Below are 17,402 nucleotides of genomic sequence, written 5' to 3'. Positions count from 1 at the left end.
TCCAGTCTGAGGAAACAAGATCAGCTGATGAACTGTCAAGGTGAGGAAGCTATGGCTTGTTCTGCTTCTCTGATCTTCCAGCATTCACCCCAATAACTGGCCTCAGGTTTGATTTTATTAATAAGACCATTTAAGATTCTTGCTACAGGCCTCAAACATGCAGCAATCCTCATGCCTCTCTGCCTCCAGAGTGCTGGGATTACAGATGTACATCACCATGTCATGTCCAGCTTCTTGCCAAGTTCTTAAACTTCAGCAAAGGTTTTTAATCTTTAGCAAAAACAAAAAAACAAAAGTTAACCACCTCCCACCCCCCAAAACACACAAAGCACAACTTTTCTCTGTCCTGTCCATCCTCTAGAAATGAAAAAGGTAAATAGGTAAGCAATACCACCTAGAGAAAGAAACACTTTTTAAGTTTTTCTCAGAATCTGGAGAATACAAAAATAAAACATCCTCTGTATCACTGGAAGAATAATGACTTAAATAAGCAGAGTGATAGGCAGGAAATAGAGATCTCATGAGAGAGGAGACTTCACTGCTCTTAAGAAGATCATGTCAGCCCAGTGGTTTAGCTCCATGATGCAGTACTTGCCTTGCCTAGCTGTGCAAGCTCATGGGCTTCATCCTTCGCATCAGGGAGAAGAAAAGGTGAGTGACAGAAAATCCTTTTCCCTTGTGAACAAGCTCTTATGAAAGATGAAACAGCTCTATTTCCACTAAGCACAAAAATAAAACTATCTCCTTTACTGAATTCTTTCTCCTACCTGCAATGCATTAGACCCCATGGGTTTTCTTTGGGAATTTTGAATACTACAGGAAAAGACTGTAATCACGCTCCTTGGGAGTTAGAAAAGTAATTAAATCCTTGACATATACTACTTGTAGGGTTTTTTTTATTTCTGAGACAGGGTCGTTTTGTAGCCCAGGCTGGCCTCAGGCTTCCTGAGTGCTGGGACTACAGGACTGTGCCACATTTCTAGTTTTTGACTTTCAAGTTATTATGTAAAGCAATTTTCTCTTATTATAATCACCCTATCCTCTTGTACTATTTATTATATCATATTAATTATCATTCTTTCTCTAACATTATCTACACACAGCTTCTTCACTAGCCTCTCCTTTTTTGTATGCTTGTTCAATGAAGATTAAATTAATGGCAACATCAAATAATTCATCAAAGACTAGCCAAGCTGAACTCCAAACCTGAGTTCATAGGAGAGAGGCAGAAAAGCAATGCTACCAAGTCTTGATACTCGTGAACATTTTTGTTTTTAAAGAAAATACATTCAGCCTACTGCCTGTCCCTGCCTTGCGCTCTTCTGTGTAAATTAAGTAAGTCATTTTCCTCTGTGACAATGAAATGAGTTCTATCATCTGGAGGTGGAAAAGAGAGAAGAAATGACAGGAATTTGTTTTATAATTGAGTAGGAATCTGACTGAAAGGGAAATTTTCATAATTACATAAAAGTGCAGGAATTCAAGCCTTTAAGAGAAAATACTAATGCCAGCAATGAGAAGAGGATGGTTTTTAAAAGCTGGTCCCATATTTCCATCAGACTATGATTTAGAACATGAGTTCTGCCTCTCTGCTGAATCACTCTTTAAAGTTGTAACAGTCCCCACTGGCATACAGGGCCTCCAGTTCCGACCCTCACTTTGCCATGAGATGTGAGGCTTCAGACAAAATCCCCATTTCTACCTAGGCTCATTTTATTCTCCCTTGATGACTGATACAGAGTTTCCAGACAGCGAGGGCTCTCAGGAGGTTGGGTGGACCCCAGCTTGGCACATTACCTGGACTTCAGTGTTCTAACTCCCTAGGTAACAATGCCCACTCTCAAGGTTGTTCTGATATTAAGAAATTCAACCAATGGGAATGGTACATGGTAAAATGCTCACTAAATGGAAGTTGGGATTTGTTTCATTTTTCTTTTTAATAGTGGTTTGATGATGATGACAAGACATTTGGCTTCTAAATGTACTTAATATCAATGTGAGGTGGATTTCAAATGTACTTAATATCAATGTGAGATGGATTTCAAATGTACTTAATATCAATGTGAGATGGATTTCAAATGTACTTAATATCAATGTGAGGTGAAAACTAAAGCTTCATATAGTCCAGTGTTCAATCAGATTCTCAGTCCCTGGTAAAACAGCATGTGATTTTATCTGCTATTTATTTGTTTTTTGTTTGTTTGTTTGTTTGACACTTCAGTTTAGAAAAAGTTTAGCCACATTTTCTCATTTGATTTTCAAAACAAACTTGTAAGATAAACAATGTGAGGAGCTGAGAATTGTAGGAGTTAAGGGAATGGCCAAGTTTTCTCTGTAAATTACTCAACTTTCCTTTTTAGTGTTCATTTTATTTGTTATATACTATATCTCTCTCTAACTCCAGATCTTCTTTCCAAGCAATGCCAAAACGATTTTTCAGGTGAATATGAACAGCTCTCACCCTCACAGAAGGAATGAGTGTGACTACAGTGGGAGTCAGGAGACAGGAAAAGGAAGTCCAGTACAGTGTTAGCTGCAAGGACAACTCAACGTTTTGTCTCTGGCCCCACCTAATTAATTCCACAAACATCTCTACTATTGGGTTGCTACTATTACAAAGGGATAGTCAAGATATAAATATAAAAGTCTTCTAGTATTTTCTCTGATCCAATTGTAACAGGAGACATAGAATACTCAAAAGAAATTAATGACAGCCAAATGCATGATACAACTGATTTGGGCAGAAGACTGGGACCAGAAGCCAAGGTCCACTGATCCACTGAGATGCTCCAATGCTGGACCCAACTTCAGATCACATTAAAGAACAGGCTGGCCTCCCTCCTCAGACCATGATGCTCAAGTGGCAGAGCGTAGGCCAAGTCTACAGCAAAAAGAGACAGATATTCTCAGCTCATACAACCTTCTGATAGATTCACAGGCCTCTCCTGTAATTTCACATATGACCTGTTAAATCCATGGATGCCATCTTACCATACAGGGCCAAAAAGGACCCAGACCTGCTAATACTTCGGTTTTGTTCAGTTTCCCCCAATCAAAGCATACCAGAATATCTACCATAGGGCTGTCTGTCACACAACCATGTACAACACTAACATGAACACAACCACCACACTGCAAAGTTTTTTGCGTCCTAATTTTGCATCACCTCCTTTGCTCCTCCCAACAATCCTCCTTGGAGCCAAGTGGGTGCTATTATCACCTCCAGTTTAGAAAAACAAAAGCACAGAGATATTCGATAATTTGGTTTAATGCCACACACTTAATTGTAGCCATAAGTTTTCTCCTGTCCTGCCCAGCCCCACAGTCGCTTATAAAATAATCACTCAGAGATTTACATTAATGACAAACTGTATGGCCAATGGCTTAAGTTTCTGGCTAGCTAGCTCTATCATCTTAAATTAACCCATCTCTATTAATCTATGTTTTGCCACATGGCTGTGGTATATTACCAGTATGCTGGCATGTTGCTCCTTGGGTGGCAGGCAGGCGTCTCTCCTGCCTCTTCCTTTTGTCTTCCTGTATCTCTCTTGGATTTCCTGCCTGGCTATAACCTGATTCGTGATAGTCCAGAGCAGGTTCTTTATTAACCAATCATAGCAACACATATTCACAGTGTATAGAAAGACATCCCACAGTACTTCCCCTTTTCTGTCTACTTGTTCTTTTTACAATTGAATTCTACTACCAGCAGGATGTAACCCAAAGGGTACTGAGAGGAACGAAATCTGGCAGATGAGTGTGTTTTATTTTGTAGAATTTGGAAAACTGAAATACGTACACCATTGATACCTATTCAGGATTTTAATAGGCAACAGCTCTGAATTCTAAAAAGACTGATTCTGTAATCACACATTTGCTAGAAGTTATGGCCATCATGGGTATACCTGTACAAATTAAAACTGACAATGCTCCAGCATTATGTCTCTGGTAAAATGAAACAGTTTTTTGCTTATTATAATATAAAGCATATTACAGACATACCACACAATCCTACAGGCCAAGCAGTCATAGAAAGATCAAATCGAACTCTAAAGGATATGCTAAATAAACAGAAAGGGGTAACAAAAACCCCCAGAAATAGATTGCATAATGCTCTATTAACTCTGAATTTTCTCAGTGCTAATGACAAAGGAACACAGTTGTGGAGAGACATTGGATAATAGAAAAAACCTACAGAATTAAATCAGCCTGTATACTTTAAAGATGCACTGACCTCAGAATGAAAACCAAGAGATATACTACGCTGGGGATGAGGTTTTGCTTTTGCCCACCCCCCACCCCCCCCCCCAGCTGAGGATCGAACCCAGGGCCTTGCGCTTACTAGGCAAGCACTCTACCACTGCGCTAAATCCCTAACCCTTGATTAGGATTAATCAAGGAGAAAAAAAGCTATAAATACCATCAAAATTGATAAATTTCTTGGGGGGGGGTTTCGAGACAGGGTTTCTCTGTGTAGCCTTGTGCCTTTCCTGGAACTCACTCTGTAGCCCAGCCTGGCCTCGAACTTAGAGATCCGCCTGGCTCCGCCTCACGAGTGCTGGGATTAAAGGCGTGTGTCACCACCACCCAGCTAAAACTTTTCTTAAAGTATGAATTTTATATCAGAATTTATAAGCCGGGCGGTGGTGGCGCACGCCTTTAATCCCAGCACTCGGGAGGCAGAGGCAGGTGGATCTCTGTGAGTTCGAGGCCAGCCTGGGCTACCAAGTGAGTTCCAGGAAAGGCGCAAAGCTACATAGAAACCCCGTCTCGAAAAACCAAAAAAAAAAAAAAAAAAAAAAAAAGAATATTAACTAATCCTAAAAAAAAGGCTTCATCTAGCTTCCTGTACATGATTTTGGGTTTGAGTCTCCATCAGTTTTCTGCAGTGAACCATGACCATGGCTAACAGAGACTTTGGAGTCTCTAAAAAGATGAAGGGAACCAACAATGACGATTCCATCAGGACGATGATAATACCACTAAGATGATAAACACCACCCAAAGATCGTCTTTGGACTACAAACCGTTCAGGATAATTTCGAGGTGACTAGTTGAGATGATCCAGCCTCACAGACTACTCAAGCAAGAACTTCAGACAAGCCCTTCACTTTTGCATTATGCAGAGACTGGACAACAAATGATACCACTACCTCTCCTAGGACTTGACAATTAACCCAACATTTTTCTTTTCGGGATCCCCTAAAGATGCCTTCACCCCCCCAGACAGCAGGAAGTAATTTTAAGAACATGACACCCACATTCCCAAGAGGTGGGGTGGGTGTTTTTTGTTTTGTTTTGTTTTGTTTTTTTTTGTCATTCAATGGGTTATAGATAATTGTCATTGTTCAGGATGGTTGGTTACAAATTGTTAATTGATAATGGTCAGGGAAAAAAAGCTAAACAAAGAGATTAGATTCGGTGTTCTTGTTTGAAGAAACATGGAAAAGAGGATATAGATAAAAGGTAGATTATTGAATCTAGTCTTTAAAAATAAAGATCTAGAAATAATAGGATAAAAGGGTAGATTATTAGGCCTATATTAGGCCTAAACATTGGTGCCATGTATTTGTACTTAAGTCATTTCAATGGAAAGTGTCTTAGTGATTGGAACTTCTAGTGCAGTTTGGAGTTCTTCCATTTGAAAAATGTGATATTTACATGGGATTGTTTGAATCTTGTTTTCTAGTCCCTCCCCATCACCACCCTCATAGTCTAAAGGTAGATTTTTCTCTTGATAAAGGAACAAAAAAAGTGAATATCTTGTTTGTAAATTGGTATCTAGTAACTAGTGGTAAACTTGAAATGGTAGAATTCTTTAAAGCCTAATTCTAGGTAGCCTTAGGAAAATGTATCTTAATTATTTTTGAACCTGTATTCACCTTGTTTTTTTCAAATATCTTAAGTTATATTTTCTTTTTCAAAAAAAAAAAAAAAGAAAAAAAAAGAAACCCAGCTGTGGCCAGAAGACAGTAGGAGAAAAAAAGGGTGGCACTGAACTCAGAAGAAAGGCTTTTAATGTGGAAGGAGTAATGATGAGGGCAAATGTAATATGACTCAAAAGTATCTCTTGAACATACAAGTGGCAGTAGAGTAGAAATCTGTCATGTTGGATAACAGGGGCTGTGAGGGTTCATTTTCATTGTCAAGTTAATCAAGTTTGGAATCACCTATGAGATACAGTTTGGGGCATATCTGTAAGGACATTTCCAGAGAATTGGGTGGCACCATCCTATGGCCTAAGGTCCAAGGATAAATAAAAAGAAAAAAAGGAGAAAGCAGCTGGGTGTTAGCATTCATCTACCCTTACTTCTTGACTGTGGGAGCAATATGACCAACTTTGTTAAATTCCTGCCATATTGGGTTGATTATATGCCCTCAGACCAATGATTCTCTGTTGGGAGCCCTGCGGTCTAGTTTTGGACCAGTATATGAGTGCTTGTCCAACAGGTCCAGATGAGGTAAAAGCCCACAGGGACAGTCTTACTCGGCAAGGACCAGTGGCCTTCAGGATACTGCAGGATACTGCTGGGACCACGCGGCCTGCATTCTCTCTTCTCTCTCGTGATATTGATGATTCTCTTGGTGGATTTAGTGTCATTTTGTCAATCTTGCATGGAACAGATGTGATCATTCCTGGAAACCCAATTTTTCTCCAATATTTTCCCCTAAAATTCTTTGGGAGCTGATGCTTCCTCAGGTTTCTTGTCTGGGGAAGCCAGCTGTCTGAAAGAGCCTGGGAGCTGTTCTGATTCAGAGCTGACAGGATCAGAGGCAGATCACCCCTATTTCTGTAAATATGTTTTGAATGATATTGTTGTTCTTGAAAATGTGTGCCTATGTCAATTACCTTTTAGTTTTGTAAAGACAGGATGTACCCAACTCAATATTTGGCCAAGCCAGCAAAATGATAACTGTTGTTTTGGGTTTAAAGATGTTTTGATGTTAAAGTTGGGAAAAACACATTTGACATATTTGCTTTTGCTGGGGGTTAATGGAGGATGGAAAAAACATGTTTGTTATTATGGAAAAGCATGCTTGTTTTTGATGTATAAATAAAGATGGCTGGAGCTAAAAAAAAAAGAAAGAAATATGAATGAAAATTTTAAGAAGGAAATTGAGTCTCTGAAAAATAATCAAACAGCAATTCTGAAAATAAAAGAATTCAATCAAAAAAAGGGTAGATTATTGAATCTACTCTGAAAAGAAAAAAGAGAGGATATAGATATGATAAGATAAAAAAGTAGATTATTGAATCTACTTTTAAAAGATAACTACTAGTTTTAAATTGGATTGGATTTTTTTATATTGTATATAAATTATGTATATTGATATAAATTTGAGATTGATTTTGTTAGAAAATACTATACATATATTTCTAATTCCGTTCAAGGTATTGTACCTATACAGTTCATTTAACAAGGCAATGCAATTTTCTAGTCCTTGAAAGTTATTACTAACTAAATGCAGGTTAGCAGTTAGTCATTACAATCAAACTTGTAGTCATATTAGGTGTTTTCAAGGTCAAACAGAAATATATTTTAGATAGGTCATCTTCAAATACTTCAGAGATCTACAGAATATGGCATTTAAGATGTTTTAATGACATAGATTTTTTTTTTCTTTTTTTATGACAATGAGACATATCTGCTCCTGGCAGCACCAATCTACTTCAGAGAAATTGATGGGCATTGAAGAAACTCCTTATGGAGTTTACTTTGTAACAAAAGTTAACCACTGGGCAAAAAAGTGCCCTTACTTCAACTGCTGACAGTATGCTGTCCAAAATGGACAAGCAGGACACAAAAGAAAGGACTGCCAATCCTTGCCAAGACAAGGTAGGAAGACCCTTTAGAAAATCCTGCTTCACAGATGAATCTGTCAGATATGCTAGGCCTATAGGCCAAAGATGGATGCCCCAACATTGCAGAGGAACCTTGGGTGACTGTCCAGGCAGCCAGCTGTTTCTGTCATTTCTCACATTTGTTGGAAGTCGCTTGTTTGCACTTCCTCCTTACTCAGTCAATATTATTTCCTTCTCAGGTCTCTGAGATAGTTGAAGATTAGATAGTTATAGTTTTCCTTGTTAACAAATTCAGAACAGAAACTCATTAAAGAGGTATAAAGTGTATAAGTTTGAAAGACACCAAAAGATAGTTTGGGGTTGGTAATACAAGTTATGATAGAAAGTGAATTAGGTACATTTTGGACTCACCAAAATAGGATACATAATGGAGTATTTTCACTGAATTTGTCAAATGCAAATGGAATAGACATTGTTGATGTAATTCTTGACTGTATATATTAAATATAGTCATTGTACTTATTGTATATAGTTTTTCTTATATTAGTTATAACCTTCTTTTATTATTTTAGATTAAAAAAACAGGGGAAATGTGGTGATATATTGTATACTCCAATAAAACTTGCCTGGGTATCAGAGGATAAAGCTAGCTACTATATTAAACATAGCGATCAGGCAGTGGAAACACATGACTTTAATCCTAGTATTTGAGAGGCAGAGATCCATCTGGATCTCTGTGAGTTCAAGACCACACTGGGAACAGAGCCAGGCGTGGTGGCACACACCTTTAATCCAGCACTAGGAAGGAAGGAAGATGGCAGGGCACAGAAAGGTATATAAGGTGTGAGTAAACAAGAAGTCTCTCTTTTGAGGCTGAGAATTTCGTAGAGGTAAGAATGTGGCTGGCTGTTCTGTTTCTCTGATCTTTCAGCTTTCACCCCAATATCTGGCTCTGAGTTTTGTTTTGTTTTGTTTTTAATTATTATTATTAATAAGGTCATTCAGCAATTCGTGTTACACTTAATAACTTATTCTAAACCAAACAGTGTGAGTCCAGAGTCCAAGTCCTTAGTTTCTCTTCTCTATTGATATGGTTTGAATGTGCAATGTCCCCCATAGGACCACATGTCTGCACACTTGGTCTCCAGCTGGTGGTATCATTTTGAAAAGTTGTGGAAGCTTTAGGAGGTAGAGCCTTGCTAGAGGAAATGGTTCTCTGGAGGTGAGCCTTGAGGTTCTAAAGCCCAGCCCTACTTCCAGTCTACTCTCTCCTTCCTAACATATGGAAGCAATGTGACCAGCCACCTCACATTCCTGCCAGACTGCCATCCCTTCCCTGACATGCCATGATGGACTTTATTCCCTCAAACTGTAAATCACAATAAACTCTTCCTCCCATAAGTTACATCTTGTCAGATGTTTGGCAACAGCAACAAGGAAAGTAACTGATACATCAACCTCTCAGAACACTCACGTCTTCTTCTGAAATTCTGGACGCCTGCTCTTTTATCTGTTGATGCCACCACTTCTCAACATCCTTTCTTGTCTGCAGTGTGTACTCCTTCGTCCACTTCCCTGTAGCACTGTAAATACTTCTGGCACACCCTGGAATTATTCTTCTTTCCCATTGGATGACAGATGGCCCACAAATGAGCTGCCTTTTCAGAGGAGAGGCATAAAAACTCAGCCTCTGATAAGCTGACGCCATTCTTCAGGAGGGAAGACCCTAGAAAAGAGGCCAGAGGAACATGATATGCACTACTCAGAACTCTCTCAAGATTAGTCTTAAGGCCCAGCATTTATTGCCTGTTCATATACTTTCTCTTCTTCTTTTGATAATCGTTTCCTAACAGAACATTTTAGAAGTTATGTTGAATTAGATACAAACTTTTTATTGGAAAACATAAAGGCAATCCCTGCCCCAAATACCAAAGATACAAAACCCTCACAGAAACAAAGGGAGCCCATCACAAAGGCCAGTTGCTACAGAACTTGCAGTCAGCATGGGAGGTGATGGAGCTTCTCCCTCCAGAGTCTATCTAGTCTATCAACTGCTGTCTGTCTGAACCCAGAAGAGCTCTAAGTACATCTTGTCTTAGCCTTGAACTCAAATACCAGAAGGGATCTGAACACATCTCCCAGAAGGACCAGAAATTCTGAACTAAGTTAACATTTTTCACATATATATAGTATATAGTGAGTTAAACAGACCTTTAAAGACTAAGCCAGGAAATAGCCATTATTTCAAAAACTAGTAATTACTTGTTTCTTTCTTTTTTTTTTTTTTTTTTTTTTTTTTTTTTTTTTTTTTTTTTTTTTTTTTTGGTTTTTCGAGACAGGGTTTCTCTGTGTAGCTTTGCACCTTTCCTGGAACTCACTTGGTAGCCCAGGCTGGCCTCGAACTCACAGAGATCCACCTGCCTCTGCCTCCCAAGTGCTGGGATTAAAGGCGTGCGCCACCAACGCCCGGCTAATTACTTGTTTCTTCATTTGCCAAAAACTTATTGAATGATCATGTCCACACACTGTTCCAAGCACTACAGACATAGCAACAAAGAGTCTCAGGCAGAGAAGACAGAGTATATGCTTAGTATGGGCAAAGCTCTCGGTTCCAACCCTAGCAGGCAAAAACAAAAGACAAAGTGCTGTCTTACACAGCAACTAAATATACAGAGAATCAGATAAGACACAAATAAACATATAACATAAACATAACATATAACATAAACATATAACATGCAGCAGTGCTGTCATATAACCCTTTGGATTACAACACTGTGTGAAATTTTAATTCTGATACTACACTGGTTTCCTCCTCAGGTGAATGGCAGAAATGACTTTGATGAAAAACTTTCCTAATCTATCTCTTTTAAGGGGCTGAGGTAAGATTTCATCAAACATTTAGGATTAGTACTAAACATCCTAAACTTTCTGCCTTTTTGCATAATAGAAAGACCTTTCAAAGACAAGAGAGACATAAGGAAACCTGGCATTCCAAACTGGTGTTAATCATCTGATTCTCTCAAAATCCTTCCCGTATCTACTAGGGTTTGGACTGTCACATGAAGGCACTGGGTCAAATGTTCCAGGAAGGTTACTACCGGCTCTAAAAGAGGAATTCGCACTCACATAACATGGTACTATAGCACTGGCATTGTTATAAGTTGATCTGCCCAAGTTCTTGTCATACCAGTTTCCATTATTTTTAATATTTCTTACTCTTTTAGAGCTGAAATGGGTGACAGACTGGAGCAGGGAATATTCCTCTATCAGTTGGGCTTGGGTATTTTAAAATAGGTAAATATGACTATTTAGGAATCAGAGTAAACTACATAAAGCTGGCTATTAGCAATTCTATATGGCCAACTTTATATAAGGAGGGCAATTACATTTCTTTTTAGGGTTTAGACTTCTATATGATTAGAACTATCTATGTGAGTCAGAGATTCTATGGTTTTCTTCTAATTGTGGTTGTGAACCTATTCTTTAACAGCTGAGCCATCTCTCCAGCCCTATTTTATATTCTGGAACCACTACAAGCCAAAGACTCTCTATTAACAGAAGGCACCTAGACAGATAACTGACATTTCTTTCCTAGATGGCACATAAGCAGAGTATATGGACTATTCTCTTTCATAAATAGGAATAGTATAATAAAATACAAATTGACCTGAACCGCTGTTTGCTATATTTTGAGATTTGATGATTATCACCCATCATGATGGATAAAATGCCAATGAGTAATCTCCAACAGGAACAATATGAATGCACAGTAACTCCCTGCTGGATGAACAATGAGCTTTGCATTCTATCAAGCTCTCTAATAACTTCTCCTTTGCTTAAATCAATGAACTAGAAAACATTAAAACAGATCTAAGTATATACAAGGATTTAATGTAGCATGAATCTTAAAAGTTCTTATTAATAAAATCAAATCCGGGAGCCAGGTATTGGGGTGAATGCTGGAAGATCAGAGAAGAAGAACAAGCCACAGCTACCTCACCTCGTCAATTCCTTAGCTGATCCTGTTTCCTCAGACTAGAAGCTTCTGAGTCCTCATCCAAATGGATCTCAGTTGAACTGCTACTCAAAAGCCTAAAAGCTTAACCAGCTCTAGTTCCTCGTCCTCAAGCCTTAAATACCTTTCTGCTTCCTGCCATCACTTCCTGGGATTAAAGGCTGTTGTTACTACCACTCCTGGCTGTTTCCAGGGTGGCCTTGAACTCACAGAGATCCAGGCAGATCTCTGCCTCTGGAATGCTAGAATTAAAGGCGTGTGTGTGCCACCATTTTCTGGCCTCTATATCTAGTGGCTGCTCTATTCTCTGACCCCAGATAAGTTTATTAGGGTGCACAATATTTTGGGGAACACAATACCACCACAATTTAAAGCTCACAATGAGAACTGGTGAAATGGCTCAGCCGGTAAAGGCTCCTGCCACCAAACCTGACAACCCAAGTTTGATCCCTGGGACCCATATGATGGAGAAGAGAACCAATTCCTGAAAGCTGTGTCCATGGCACACATGCCCACCAATAAATAAATGTAATTAAAGTTCATCGAGAAAAATCCCATGCAGATTAGGAAGTAATAGGGAACTATTTCTGTGGCTTAGGTAGCTCAGTGGGTAAAGTGCTTGCCGTATAAGCATGAGAACCCAAATTCAAATCCCCAGCACCCATAGAAAAACCCCTACAGGTATGACAGCATATATGATTGTATCCCCAGCACTGGGGGATGGGATCTGTGGAAATAGGAGGACCCCCAGAGCCTGCTGACCAGCCAAGTTAGCCAATCACTAAGCTCCAGTTTTAGTGAGAAACCCTGTTGCAAAAACTAATGTAGAGAGAGATAAAAGACACCTAACACTGAGGGTTGGAGAGAAGGCTGGTTGTAGAAGAGCGCTTACAGCTCCTACAGATCCTATAGAGCACTGACAGGGTAGCTCACAACCATCTACACACAACTCCAGTTCAAGGGATCCAATGTCTCTTCTGACTTCCAAGGGTTCCTGCACACGTATGATACAGAGATATATACTCATGCACATGCATATACACATTAATGAAATAATATACATAAAATTAATAATTAAAATTTTAAAAACCCTAATATTGACCTCTGGACTCCATATGTGTGCATGCACATCTGTACATCAAAAAAATAAAAATAGGGGCTGGAGAGATGGCTCAGAGGTTAAGAGCACTGACTGTTCTTCCAGAGGTCCTGAGGTCCTGAGTTCAATTCCCAGTACCCACAAGGTGGCTCACAACCGTCTGTAATGAGATCTGGTGCCCTCTTCTGTGTACATAATAAATAAATAAATATTTAAAAATAAAATAAAATAAAAATAACAGGATCTCACTCTATAGCCCAGGCTGTCCTCCAATTCTCTATTCTTTTGACTCAGCCTCCTCAGTGCTGGGATTACATGTGTGCCATCACAGCTGGCTTTGAAAATGACTAATTTCAATGTATTTGAGAAAATTTTAAATTAATCTCCACCTCAAACCATAAACTGGCATAAATCACAATGTTTTAGGGGGCAGTGGGAATCTGAGACAGGGTTTCATATAGCCTAGGCTGGCCTTGAACTAGTCTTGCAGATAGGGATGACCTTGAATAGGCCCCACAGCCTCTGCCTCCCAAATGTTATGCTTATAGGCACCACACATCATCAAACTCAGATAATAAGAATTTTTTTATTTATTTATGTATTAAGTATACTATGTTCTACTTTCATGCCTGCAGGCCATAAGAGGGTACAGATCTCATTACAGATGGTGGTAAGCCACCATGTGGTTGCTGGGAATTGAACTCAGGACCTCTAGAAGAGCAGCTAGCGCTCTTAACCTCTGAGCCATCTCTCCAGCCCCATAAGAATTTTTTAAAAGTGCCACAGATAATAAGTCTTACTCTAAAACCATAAAATATCTGTATGCCAGAAATATATAAATTGTGGTAGAACATACTTGTAATCTCAGCATGAGAGGCTGTGACAGGAGGATCTTAGGTCCAAGACCAGCCTAAGCTACATAGCAAAACCCTGTCGAGAGAGAGAGAGAGAGAGAGAGAGAGAGAGAGAGAGAGAGAGAGAAGAAGAAGAAGAGGAGGAGGAGAGAGGAGGAGGAGGAGGAGGAGGAGGAGGGGGAGGAGGAGGAGGAGGGAGGAAAGAGAGGAAGAAAGAAAGAAGGAAGGAAGGAAGGAAGGAAGGAAGGAAGGAAGGAAGGAAGGAAGAAAAATTTAAAAAATATATGAACAAATTGCTAACGAGTAAACAATTTGCTGAAGGACATTATTTGTCTCAAACTACAGCTCCATAAAGAGTTGACATATGAGAAGAGAAACCCAAAACCATGTTTAAATAGGCAAAGATGTAGGCAGGTTAGTAGTAGAGTGCTTGCTTAGGAAGTCCAAGGCCCTGGATTCAATCCATGGCACCAGAAAATGGAGGTGAGGGGGAGTTGATAAGACAGAACAAAGGCCAAAAAAATACGAAAAGATCAACTTTACAACTAATCAAAGAAATAAAAACAATTAAATATCCTGCTTATCATATTGGCAAAAAATTGTTTGAATGAAAATAATTATTTGTATATACTGCTGGTAGGAATATAAATTGAGAAGACTTCTCTGAAACAATTCAGCAACATATGTATGTCAGGGTGGTTAAGAATCAGTGATGTCTCACACCTGGAATGCCAGTAGCTTGGGAGGCTGAGGAAAGATGACTGTCAAGAGTCCCAAGACAAAGCCAAGCATGGTGGCGCACACCTTTAATCCCAGCACTCAGGAGGCAGGCAGGTGGATCGCTGTGAGTTCCAGGATAACCTGGTCTACAAAGCAAGTTCCAGACCAGCTAGCACTGTTGTTACACAGAGAAACCTTGTCTCAAAAAACAAAACAAAACAAAACGAAGAGTGCCAGGGCAACCCGGGCTACCATGAGTTGCAGGGAAGCTTGGGCTATACAATGAGACCCCGCCTTTAAATAACCAAGCAAGGGGCAGGAGAGATCACCCAGCAGTTAAGAGAACAGACTGTTCTTGCACAGGATCCCAATTTGGTTCCTATTACCCATAGTGGGTGACTCATAACTGCCTATGACTCCAGCTTCAGAAAGATCTGATGCCTCTGGCCTCCAGAGTCACACACACACACACACACACACACACACACACACACACACACACACTTAAAAATAAATTGTAAATAAAATTAAAACAAATCTGTTAAGAAAATCCAAGGGTTAGGCATGTAAAACTGATGTTCAGCATATCCTTGGGTTTAATCTCCAGCACCAAAAACAAAATAAAACAAATAAATACTGTAAATATGGAGGCCTGGGATATAGCTTAGTGGTAGAGTAATTTCCTGACAATGTTTGAGGCCACTGGTTCCATTCTCAGCTGTGCAAAAAAATAAAGCCCACACTCTTCACCATAGGCCCAAGATCAATCACCCTCAGATTCTTATTTATTAGAACATATTAGGAAGAAACAGTCTGTCTGCACTGATGCCTATGAGAACTTTGGGGTTTCAATCCCACTTCCTAAGCATAATTCTGGGGCCACTTTAAGTAACTCTCTATGGAAGTCCTAACAGGAATTGCCTCTTCCTGGCATCAAGAGCAGCCATTTTAGCAGAAGGTAGTGTGGATACACTAAATGGGAAAGATGTGCTCACAACTTACATTTACAGTTAGCTTGGACCCTTTCTTCCTTAGCTCTGGTTCATCTTAAATTCCTTACTTGCTGGAATGTTGTCTCTTCTGTCTTTCCAAAACATTGCCCACCAACCCCCACCCTGTACTCCTCTTTCAATTCAGCCCTGACCTGATCTCACTTTATGTGGGCTTAAGGTTAAATTAACTGAGAATATGACGGACCTGAGAAATGGGCCCAAATGATGATTATAAATAGGAAAACAGTAGGAAACAGATGAAGAACTAGAACACAAAGGAGAAGCACATAAAGCATCCATGTGCTCCCAAAATATGCAAGAAACCTAATTAGAGGCAGAAGCAGGAGGGTTAGGGAGTTCGAGGCCAGCTTCATAAAACCCTGTTTCCAAAAAAGGGGGAAAAAAATCAAGTTAGGTCAGGAAGGTGGGTGCATGTCCAAACTCAACACTCAAAAGGCTGAACCGGTGGACTGATTCTAAGTTCAAGACCAGCTTGGGCTACGTATCAAGCTCAGAACAACTTGGAATATACAGCAAGACCCGGTCTCAAAGAAATAAAACAAATAAGTAAACATACACCTCACCCCAACAAACATGTTTTGCAAAACACAATGTTAAAAGGCGATGCTAATTCTAATTTCCTGCAGGACCTCAAGCAAGTTATTTCCTATTTGGAACTCCACCTTCTCTAAAGCTGTGAGCCTGTAAGGTGGTAGATCCAGATGACTTCTGAGGACGGGCAGGTCCTAATATACTATGGATCCAGATGTACTACTGCATGATCTTTGGGTCCAAACGCCCAACTCCGGAGTGAAGATTTAGGGACCGGGGTTAGGCGAGGAGTAGAGGAGGATTCAAAGTTATGTGAAGATGTGCGTTTCTCTGAGCAAGAATTCGGAGCTGTCAACAGGGTCCACGGCAGAAAGACCTGAAAATTAGAATTTCGTAGCTTTTCCGGGTTTGGAAAACTGCAAGGGACTGCCGGGGCCAGTCCACACCTTCACCTCCTGCCCCTAGTGATTGGGGCTAAGCAGGGCCTGTCTCTCGTCCTCCTGAGCCCCAGCTGGGGGTTACCTGCTCACAGGCTCTGGCCCGCAGCTCGCTTCTGCCTCATTCCCCAAAGCATTGCACGAACGAAGGCCCGCGAGTCACTCTGGGCGCCGCCATATTGGCAGAACAACAACTTTATCAGAAGTGGAGGCCGGGGACACAGACAGGAGGGGCGGAGCCAGGAAGGCGGAGCTAGGTGCCTGAGCGGAGGCGCTGACTCCGCCCCCAGACCGGTCCCGCCCCGGGCCGGCCCCGCCCAGGCCTCGCCCTCCCTGCGGCTTTCTTGACTTGAACAAATTCTACTTACCTGGAAGTCTCATTATTACAGTTGTAGCAGAAACGGGAGAGATACTAAAGAATAAAGGCGGCAGGTGATAAAAAGAGCTCTGGAAAGTTTCAAGGTCAGGGTTTAATCTTAGCGCTGCAGAAGCTGTCTACTGGGCTGGTTTGTCTGACTTTTTGATTATTATGGGCCTGGTAATTGTTGAAGCACTTTCATCCACCATATCGCCCAGAGGAGAGTAGGAGTAAAGTATACTGGCAGATAGGAAAACAAGCTGCCTCAACAAACACTTAGGGTTTAATGTGCCCCATCGCTCTGCACTCATCTGAGCAAGTACTTCTGGTCTATAATCAATTAAGGAATTTCAAAGGAGCGTTGGTGAAACTATACTTTATCTTTTTAAGAGAGAATCCTAAGAACACATGTGAGAAGTTCAGAATATCAAAATTTGCTAATATTGCAAAATGGTTGATGTCCAGTAAAGAAAAAACAATGTCTGAGAGCCATCTTTCCTGCAGAGCTGAAGTCAATTGTACCTCCATAAACAATCCATCCAATTACTGCATATTCTCCATCTTAGCT

The 17,402-nt window shown here is 40.2% G+C and overlaps 1 protein-coding gene across 4 annotated transcripts in view; it reads right to left on the bottom strand.

Annotated features, from left to right (window-relative positions):
* Lars2 (leucyl-tRNA synthetase 2, mitochondrial) overlaps window positions 1-16,677 on the bottom strand; it is a 107,929-nt gene extending 91,252 nt beyond the window's left edge. For 3 of the 4 annotated variants that reach the window (XM_028890485.2, XM_028890488.2, XM_028890487.2), the window contains exons 1-2: window positions 16,562-16,677; window positions 9,279-9,530 (exon numbers count right to left, since the gene is read on the bottom strand). In XM_028890485.2, coding sequence (XP_028746318.1) covers window positions 9,279-9,512 — 234 coding nt within the window. In that variant the 5' untranslated portion in view covers window positions 9,513-9,530; window positions 16,562-16,677. The remainder of the gene's footprint in view (window positions 1-9,278; window positions 9,531-16,561) is intronic. The other variant, XM_037208075.1, reaches the window with a different exon arrangement.
* Between the last annotated feature and the right edge of the window lie 725 nt (window positions 16,678-17,402).

Source organism: Peromyscus leucopus, chromosome 7 (assembly GCF_004664715.2).
Source record: "Peromyscus leucopus breed LL Stock chromosome 7, UCI_PerLeu_2.1, whole genome shotgun sequence".
Lineage (NCBI taxonomy): Eukaryota > Metazoa > Chordata > Mammalia > Rodentia > Cricetidae > Peromyscus > Peromyscus leucopus.
This window is presented reverse-complemented; position numbering and strand designations above follow the sequence as displayed.